This window comes from Miscanthus floridulus, chromosome 3, assembly GCF_019320115.1.
Source record: "Miscanthus floridulus cultivar M001 chromosome 3, ASM1932011v1, whole genome shotgun sequence".
Lineage (NCBI taxonomy): Eukaryota > Viridiplantae > Streptophyta > Magnoliopsida > Poales > Poaceae > Miscanthus > Miscanthus floridulus.
Window position 1 is genome coordinate 2,603,339 of NC_089582.1, and position 9,073 is coordinate 2,612,411.

General features: G+C 50.4%; 1 protein-coding gene across 1 annotated transcript; it reads right to left on the reverse strand.

Moving 5' to 3' along the window:
• Positions 1 to 5,865: 5,865 nt before the first annotated feature.
• LOC136544777 (uncharacterized) lies at positions 5,866 to 8,446 on the reverse strand. The gene is made up of 3 exons (XM_066536835.1): positions 7,888 to 8,446; positions 6,247 to 6,306; positions 5,866 to 6,146 (listed from the first exon to the last, which is right to left on the reverse strand). Exons 1-2 carry the CDS (start codon positions 8,335 to 8,337, stop codon positions 6,247 to 6,249), a joined length of 510 nt encoding a protein of 169 aa, XP_066392932.1. The 5' UTR covers positions 8,338 to 8,446; the 3' UTR covers positions 5,866 to 6,146.
• Positions 8,447 to 9,073: the final 627 nt, after the last annotated feature.

Sequence of the window (9,073 nt, forward strand, 5' to 3'; positions counted from 1 at the left end):
CTCGAACCAGGTCTCGGCAGGTGGTGTCGGAGAGGAAAGCCTGGATGATCTCCGAGTCACCGACGCTGGGCAACTCGGTGCACTGTTTGGAGAAGCGCCGGATGAAGTCTCGGAGAGACTCGTCCAGCTTCTGGCGATAGCTTTTAAGGTCCTAGGAATTCCTAGGGTGCACGTATGTGCCTTGGAAGTTCCCGACGAAGATCCTAACCAAGTCGCGCCAGTCGTGGATTTGTGAGGGAGGAAGGTGCTCGAGCTAGACTCACGCTGAGTCTGACAAGAGCAAGGGGAGGTTGCGGATGATGAGCAGGTCATCCTCCGCGCCACCTAGCTAGCAGGCCAGGCGGTAATCGGCAAGCTAGAGTTCGGGGTTGGTCTCGCCGCTATATTTCATGAGATTGGCTGGTTGCTGAAACCGGGCCAGGGAAAAGGGCAACGCAGATGGCCCTGCTAAAGACCTGAGGGCCTGGCAGTTTAGGAGAAGGACTACGGTCCTCCTTGCTGTCGTAGCGACTACCTCGGTGTGGATGGTAGCCCCAAGCGGGCCCCTCGTTATCATGGCGTCATCGCCTGCTAACCACCTCATGGTCTCCCTGCACCTCGCGTCGATTGCCGAGGCGGTCCAGAAGCATGGGGACCCTATGGGCTATCGGCACTCAAGCAGGCTCAGGATGAGCCGGGGCTTCCCTGTCCTACCGAGGCGGTGCCGCGGGCAGGTTCGAGACGCCCCCGTGCCATCGAGAGGCGGAACTCTCGGCCTGCTGAACCGCGGTGGTCTCTAGGAGATCCCGGAGCTCACTGCGGACCCGTCGTCCCTCCATGGTAGAAGGCTCGGGCATTGCGCGGACCAGCATTGCCATAGCCACGACGTTCTGGCTAGCGTGATTGAAGACTAGGGGTTGCTCACTCCCTTCGTCGTCATGGATGCGGTGGTGCACATCGCGGGCCCTCCATCGGGCTCCCCCGCCTTCGCTGTGACCTCGCTGTTCCTGTTCGAGAGTATCTCGAAGCTGCTGCAGAAGGAGTTGGTCTTGTTTGACCTTGGCCTGGAGCTCACAGAGTTGTTCTAGGTCTAGGCGTTGAGGTCGCGCAAGGGCGGGGGTCTCGTTTCGTGCGGCCGGTAGGACAATGCATGGAGGTGTGGCAGTGCCTGTACCTGGGCGAAGTGGGGAACAGCTACCCTACCCCCCTCATCCTCCTCGCCCGCTCTCGGCATCCCGAGCCCGACGTGAAAACACTCACGAGTGGGGTCGTAGGTGCCTTCATCGTCGGAGTTGGAGTAGCCTAGCAGTAGTCGCTTGCGGCCAAGAACTGGCGCATAGCCCCAGGGTCGTGGAGTTTAGAGAAATCCACTCCGGGCCATGCCTCGTCCTCCTCCGAGGAGTCGGCGTGGGTGCTTAGGTCGAGAATGAAGTGCTGGCGGCGTTCTGAGGGATCTTCGTGAGCGGTAGTGTAAGCATAGGGCCGTAGGAGCAGCGGCATTTCTCAATCCAAGAGGTATGGGGATGGTGCCGTCGCCCGACTCTGCTCCGCCGAGATCGGCTCCTCAGGGAGTGGTGGAGCGGATCCTTGACGACTAGGGCATCACCCGCGTGCCACCGGCGATTTTCCTTGTCCAAGCTTAAGCTAGATAGTGCCCCCAGCTAGGGACCCTAATGCCCAACAGCTGGTTCGTAGGATATCGGCAGGAGCGCGCGTAGCCGCCCCGGATTCATCCGTAGCGTCCGGGGTGGTCTTGCTCTGCGTCGTGCCTGGCGAGCGCGGCGAGAGCCTGGGCCGCCCGGGCGCCGCCTACGCCTGGGCCTGCCCGGTGTGCATGACTTCAATCGTCGGTTGGTGGGGCCTCGAGGAGTGAGGAGTACCATCAGGTCGTACTCATGCCCCTATGGAACAGAACTCTAAGGCTCCCAAACCAAACGCACCATGCCGAGATGCAATGGGTCGTACGGGGGTCCTACCATCTGGGACCTGTTGGGGATGACGAAAACTTGACACGCAGAGGCCCCTACCTGGCGCGCCAACCTATCGGTGTTTTGGGACCGGAGGGTCCTCAAACAACCAGTGAATTTGAACTGCGTGCCCCTAAATATCCGAATGGTGATGCAAAGAGACACAAGGTTTATACTGGTTCAGGAAATCGATGCCCTACGTCCAGTCTAAGAGATCGATCTTATATTCCTTGCACCGAAGTGCTCGTAGTAGGGGGTTATAAGCTAGGGGAGAGAGGGAGCTAGTCCTAGGTCTCGGCAAGGTGTCGTGTGGGTCATCTGAGACGTTGCTCTGAGGCGGCTAGGATGTGTGCGTGTGTTACAATGTGTTCCTCTGTCTCTAAGTGGCCCAAGTCCTCTCCTTTTATAGTTGAAGGGAAGACAAGGACAATACATATGTTAACTATGCGATGTTGTGCCAATAGGGGCGGCATGTCTGAGCCCTGTGGCCTGTTCCTATGGCGGCGTGGTCGTCGGAGTGGTCCGTCCTTGGAGCACTGGGGTGGCGTGCCAGTCCCATCCGATCCTGTGCGTCGTGAGAGCCCTGGGACTGCCTCGGAGTGGGTGCGGCAGTGGACGTGCAAGCCGGTGTGGACGGACTATGCGCGAGGCCGAGGCTTGGTTGATGCCGAGGCTGCACCGTAGTGGGGGGTCTCGGTGGGCACAAACCCCGAGATAGCCGAGACCTTGGTGCACAGTGCCGAGGCCCCGAGTGGGCGGATGACCTGGTGCGCCGGCTTGGAGGCGATGATAACCCGGACCAAGTTGTCCATGTCGCGTTGTTTTCGAGGCGGAGATCGCGGGGCACAGTGCAGTGTGGGCGCTGATCGTGGGCACAGCGTCAGAACACAGTGGTCGGTAATCCCCGCCGTGCCCTGTCCCAGCCGGTATGGCGTTGATGCGACCTCAGGTCCCGTCGGCCATTCTGTGGTGTCGAGCCATCGTCCGGCTAAGATTGCGGGAGTGGTTGAAGTATTAATGAGGCATGACGTGCTGTCGGGAAGACCGGCCGAGGCGGGGGCGACGGACTATGGATAAGCTAGTCTCGCGCGATACGGGGAATGAGGCCTCGCGCGAGACGGAGAGCGGAGCCTCGTGCGGGACGGAGATCGGACTCCTTGCTGAGGCCTTTTGTGAGAAGCCTCGCGCGATACGGAGAAGGCACCCCCTGCCGAGGCCTTCCGTGGAGAGCCTCGCGCGAAGCGGAGATCATGTTCCCTGCCGAGGCCTTCCGTGGAGAGCCTCGTGCGAGGCGGAGATTGCGTCAGGACGCCGAGACCTCCTGCGCGAGGCTCGAGGCAAGGCGGAGGGCCTAGTGGGCTCGGACGTGGCGGGTGAGGGGCCCACGGCTTACCTTCCAGCTTTGTTTTTTGATGGGACTTAAGTGACCCCTTTGATTGTTCGCTCGGGGTACCCCGTTCTAAGGTACCCGACAATACCCTTGGAGTCTTTTCTTTCCTCCTGACGGGTAAGTCTTGCGGAGTACAATTGAATACCCAGGGTTTGTTCTACCCTGTTGCATGTGACAGGAACATGAGGAGCTGACACTCATGTGTGGAAACCTCCTGATGGGCTCAGCGAGGATTTTCTTAACGTTGCAGACTTAGAGTTATTTGAAACCTCCACCCAAAATGTTTTACAATGGAAAATTTATAACCTGTTATGATGTATATAATGGATCATCATGTTAACGTTTAACTTGTCATTAAATAATTTTATTTCCACTGAAACTCTGATAACATGGTTATATTCCGCTATTATAAACAATAAATATTATACTCTGATGTTGCATGGAAAGTGATGTAAGAAATGGCTAAAATGTTGTAAGCTTTATTCTCTCATTTGTGATCCTGATGGAAAAATATTGATTTTCGGGTTCTCCCTTGGAGTGTGCTCGATGGAACTGTGTAATTTAGTGTCCTTCCTTGAGTACTTAGTGTCTAATGGAAGATAAGTACTCCTGCAAGACATTAGGTTAGGCGGTTCTGCCACACGGTGGGCATGGGGCGGGGCGAGACGGCTGAGGGTGGGGTATGCTTGCGTGGCTGGACGAGACAGACGGGGAAGAACTGCAGCGACACGGTGGGAGTGCGGCACGTTTCTGCTGGGCCACTCGATATCATACGATGGAATCATATCCCATCGAACGTCCAGGCGCTAGTAATTCCCTATGCAAAATAGTACCACGTAGAATTTGCCCTCGTCAAATTCTAAAATAAAAAGTTAGGAGCGATGCGTGCGTGAATTTGCAGCGGATTGCCACGTTGTTATTTGTGTAATTTCCCGATATATCATCTCGCAGTATGCAATAGTCCCTGTCACATCGGATGTTTAACAATAATTTAGAGTATTAAACATAGACTAACTACAAAACTAATTGCACAGATTGAGACTAATTTACGAGGCAAATCTATTAATCCTAATTAGTCCATGATTTGATAATGTGGTGCTACAGTAATCATATGCTAATGATGGATTAATTAAGCTTAACAAATTTATCTCGCAAATTAGTCATGGTTTCTGTAATTAATTTTATGATTAGTATCGGAACACTCGATGTGACACCTTTAGTCCCTGTATAACACCCCTAGATCGGACGGATCTAGCTGCCATACAATACAACCGTGCAAACCAAAGCAGGCTCACTTTGTCAGTGAGCTACAACTTTGTGAAGTTTACACGCCCCATTTGATGAGAACGTACATAGTTTGATCCTGCAGGGTCAACTTTATGTTTTCCCTACGAATAGTTTGGCAAAACAGAAGTTGTGGAAAGCAACACTTGTACAGAAGGTAGCAAAAAGACAGGAGAACAACATGAGAGGAAGCGCTAGTGCTCCAGAAGCAAAAGCAGGGAAGAAGAGCTAGGCCTTCTTTGACGATGGAGCTTCACCTGCTGCTACACCGCTCACACACTGTAGTGCTATTGTTCATCAAACCTTTTTCCTCTCCCCTCCTTACTAACGACTAGTAGAAGCTGATGAAGCCCACTATTTTTTTTATAGGCTTCGGCCAAGAGGACAGCTTACTCATCTAGGTAAAGCACTCGAGATATATTGCCCGAATGGATCGACTATCTCCAACGAAGAACTTATATGGGCATTCAAATCTAAAATATGTTACAAGAGATTTAAAATCAGCCTTCAATAGAATATCTATACAGGAGACCTATTTTAGATTGTCTGAGAGACACAACCCAAATATAAGCATCATCTCTCCTGAAAAACCATTTACAGAAAAAATTCTCTTTTGGATCTTGTTGTTAGAGAAGATGCTAAATAGATATTGAACCTTTTATTTGTAGCGGTACCCAAAGGACAAATAGATCTTTTATTTTATATGTTGTTGTTAGAGATAGCCTTAGCATATATCATCATGGGGCATGAACAATACTAGCTTTGGCACCACTTTGCAAGGGTATGTTTGGTTGAACACGTGGTGGAGTTGGCCGGGCAGCGTCTAACATGATGCCTAGGGCCAGGATCATCTATCCTAGGCCTCGTTTAGTTTACGAAATTTTTTAGAAAATAGTACTATAGCACTTTCGTTGTTATTTAGTAATTAATATTCAATCATAGTCTAATTAGGCTTAAAAGATTCGTTTTGTGAATTTCATCTAAACTGTATAATTAGTTTTATTTTTTATTTATATTTAATGTTTCATGCATGCGTCCAAAGATTCGATGTGATAAGAAATCTTGAAAAAATTTGCAAAATTTTGAAAACTAAACACTACCCTGATAAAACACGTCCTTAGTCATCCCTCACGTGGCCACTCTGGCACCATTTGATAACGTTACGTTTTGTCCGTGGAGAACTAGCAAAACAAAGCTTGTATTAACAAGCAACACACAGAAGGATGTGAAAAACACATGAGACGAAAGCACCTCACTCATCTGGCCATCTGGGTAGCGAAAGGTTACTTAAGATTCAGTATGGCAAGGAGATTGCCCAAATATATAAATAGATATGCTAACCTCGTAGAGATGAGTGATAGCATGTTAGCTAGTGCAGTAGTGCCTAATTGTCCTGGAACAAAAGAACAGTGATCTAGCAAGCTTAAACATCACAACGATTCACCATCTTATACTATTAGTCATATGACAGCATCACCATTCACCAGCCACATTCCGCTGCCTTTTGGGCCCAAGCCTGCAAAACACTGAAGGAGAAAAGAAAAGCTCGAATTACCTATATGCAAAACCAATCCAATTCATTAGCTATTTATACTGGAAAGTGCAAACATAACAAGAGGTGAGTACCTAAGATGAAGTGCCACTAGTGCTACCATTAGAGTCTCTACTGATGTTTGCCAAGCAAGCCTATATTGCACAAAACAACAAAAAAATAATTAGTTCAACACCACAAAGAGATAACCTATACTGAAACGACGATAAGATAATTTAGAAATAAGAATGAACTGAGAGAATAATGCTAGAGCGGATGCTAATGACGGGGACGCACCAGCAAAAGCACCAGGAATGGGACGCAAGATGAGGTACAAGACATACAGAACAAGGAGCCAGAAGCACACATATATGAGTCTTGGAACATGACGGCTGATGGTCCTAGATGTCCTAAACCGTTGACAGCAAGAAGCATACGTGCTGCGAAGTATCCATAAAACAAAGATTGCGCCAACTATGCGAATTAGGTTGTTGACTGGTAGCTGAGTCCAGAAACTAATGTAGGGCACCAACCCGCTGGTGAGAGCAATCAATGAGATAATACGTTTCCAGTTGATCTGCAATGTGATGAGGCCAGACATATGTGATGATGATGCTACATGCTAGAAAACAGTTACTCTTCCATTCCATTTGAACATAATTATGATACCTTCAATAAAAAACCGTGATGTTTGACAATGCTAATTCAAAACGTTCTACGGTGCTAGGCTGGGGTTCTCAGTATATTAAAGTAATCTTGGATGATTCAAACTGCAACGAGTAACATCCACATTTCGAAACTGTGAAGACACTTAGGGTCAAGACATCTGATCCAGGATGGATTCATGGTGACCTATCTATTTGAGTTTTTTGACCTTGTGCAATTTCCACCTACGTGATGAAGGAGAAGATCATATATAGCCTGGAAGTCCACAATTAATCAAGAGTACTCATGAGGTTGGGTCAAAAACGCTTCACTTGGAGGGTTGGCCAAACTAACAGCCAGCTTGCTTGTTCTCTGCCAAACAGCGTAATGGGAATAAAAAACGTTAAAGCCTTGTTTGGATGCACGTGTATTCACTCCAATCCACATGTATTGGAGTGGAATGGAATGAAACTTAGTTTAATTCCACTCGAATCCACACGTGGATTGAGAAGCCTGCTTTCTGTTGCACCGTAACAGATATATAGCAGCGCAATCCATTACCACTCCCTAAAATGAACCAAACAGCACCTAAAATCTATGGGGAAGTCGACTAGTTAGGGACTTCAAGAGTGTAGTTCGGTTCAAGAGTACAATGCAACTTATAATAATGAGTAAGCCTTGGCAAAATCTTGACATCATTTAATCTGTTGGGATCTAAGGGTACCTACTACTATGTACTTATACCTAGCTTCTTGGTTCAAAATCATGGAATCTGTGTACAAATTCCTTGAGCTGATACATTTTTACCGCAAAACTGTTAACAAGTCGAATCCCTACATCCCAGTGTGACTAAATATTCATAGATCTACCACCCGGAGATTTCAGCAGTGATTCTCTACCTCTACTTCTCTTTCATACCATCCCCCTTCTCTTTCATACCACCCCTACTCCTTGTTAGCCAACTACATGACTCACTCGAGTCGACAGGTTATCATCACAGTAAATGCAAGCGGGGGGGGGGGGGGGGGGGGGGGGGGGGGGGGGGGGGTGGGGGGGGGGGAAGAGAGAAGAAAGAAGAAGCAGTAGTGCACCATGCGCTTGCTCTTGTTGCGTTGAGGCACAGGCATCACCGGCTTCCAAAACTCCTCTCGCCGCCGCTTGGCCTCCTCGAGCTCCCGCAGCCAGCTGTCCAGCGCCGCCTGCAGCTCCATCACCCTGCCCTCCAGACCCGCGACCGCCGCCAGCCCTGCAGCAACTGCCGCATCCTCCGCGTTCAGCGCGGGGAGGCGGGGGCGGGACGGAGCCGGAGGCGGAGAGGGAGGCGCCTCCTCGATCTCCGACGTGCCGCACGGTGGGCCGAGAAGATGGCGGGGGAGGGGGACGCCTGAGCCGCCGGCGTGCCAGTTGGCCGCCGCCGCATCCCCAGCCGGCCGCCGCGGCTCGCCCGCGCGGCTCTCCAGGACGAGAGCAGGGGGCAGGTCGTCGGCGTCGGCCGCCTTTTGCTTCCCCTTCTCCGCGGCGCTGAGGCGGCCACCGTGCATCGTCTCGTATGGCTTCCTTGTCCCCGGCCGACGCCGCCCGACCGCCGCGGCTAGGGTTTCGGACAAGACTGGGGAGGCGAGTGGTGACTGGTGAGCCGGAGGAGCTCAGGAGCCGGACGCGGCGTATGGGAGAAGCCACTGCCGGAACAAGCGCGGTTTTTATCAGTGTGTCGCTGCGCCACAATGCCCAACATTTTGGAAGGAAAAAAAAAGATTTAGCAAAAGGCAAGCTTGTTGTGGAAGCCTGGAACTGGGAGGAGGGGCCCTTCGTGCTGTGTTCGTGTGAACACGTTTGCTGGGCGTACTACTGGCCAACAGAAGAGCCTCGATATCTGTGCGGCATTTTACTGTGCCTGCCATTTGTCATTTCCCAGGAGCGGTTGCAGAGCCATGGCGTGCAACTCTTCTCCAAGCAAACAGCTTTATATTCTTTCTTTTTTTCCAAAAAAAAAAAGAATGGTAAGAAAAACAAAACCTTCAAACCAGGCAAATCGAAATGGTACGAGTGGCGTTGTCAAAAGGTACAATATAAACGCAATAATAATCAAAGTTACATTTTTAGGTGATGGATCCAGCATGGAAGTTTAGGGAACTAAAAACTCATCTACGACTCTAAGAGCAACTCCAACCGAACTCTTACTTGAGCCCTTATCTTATTTTGAGAGCTCAAACACATCAAAAACCTCTCCAACAGAATCCCTATTCAAGCTCCAATGGATGAGGGACTCTCATTTCT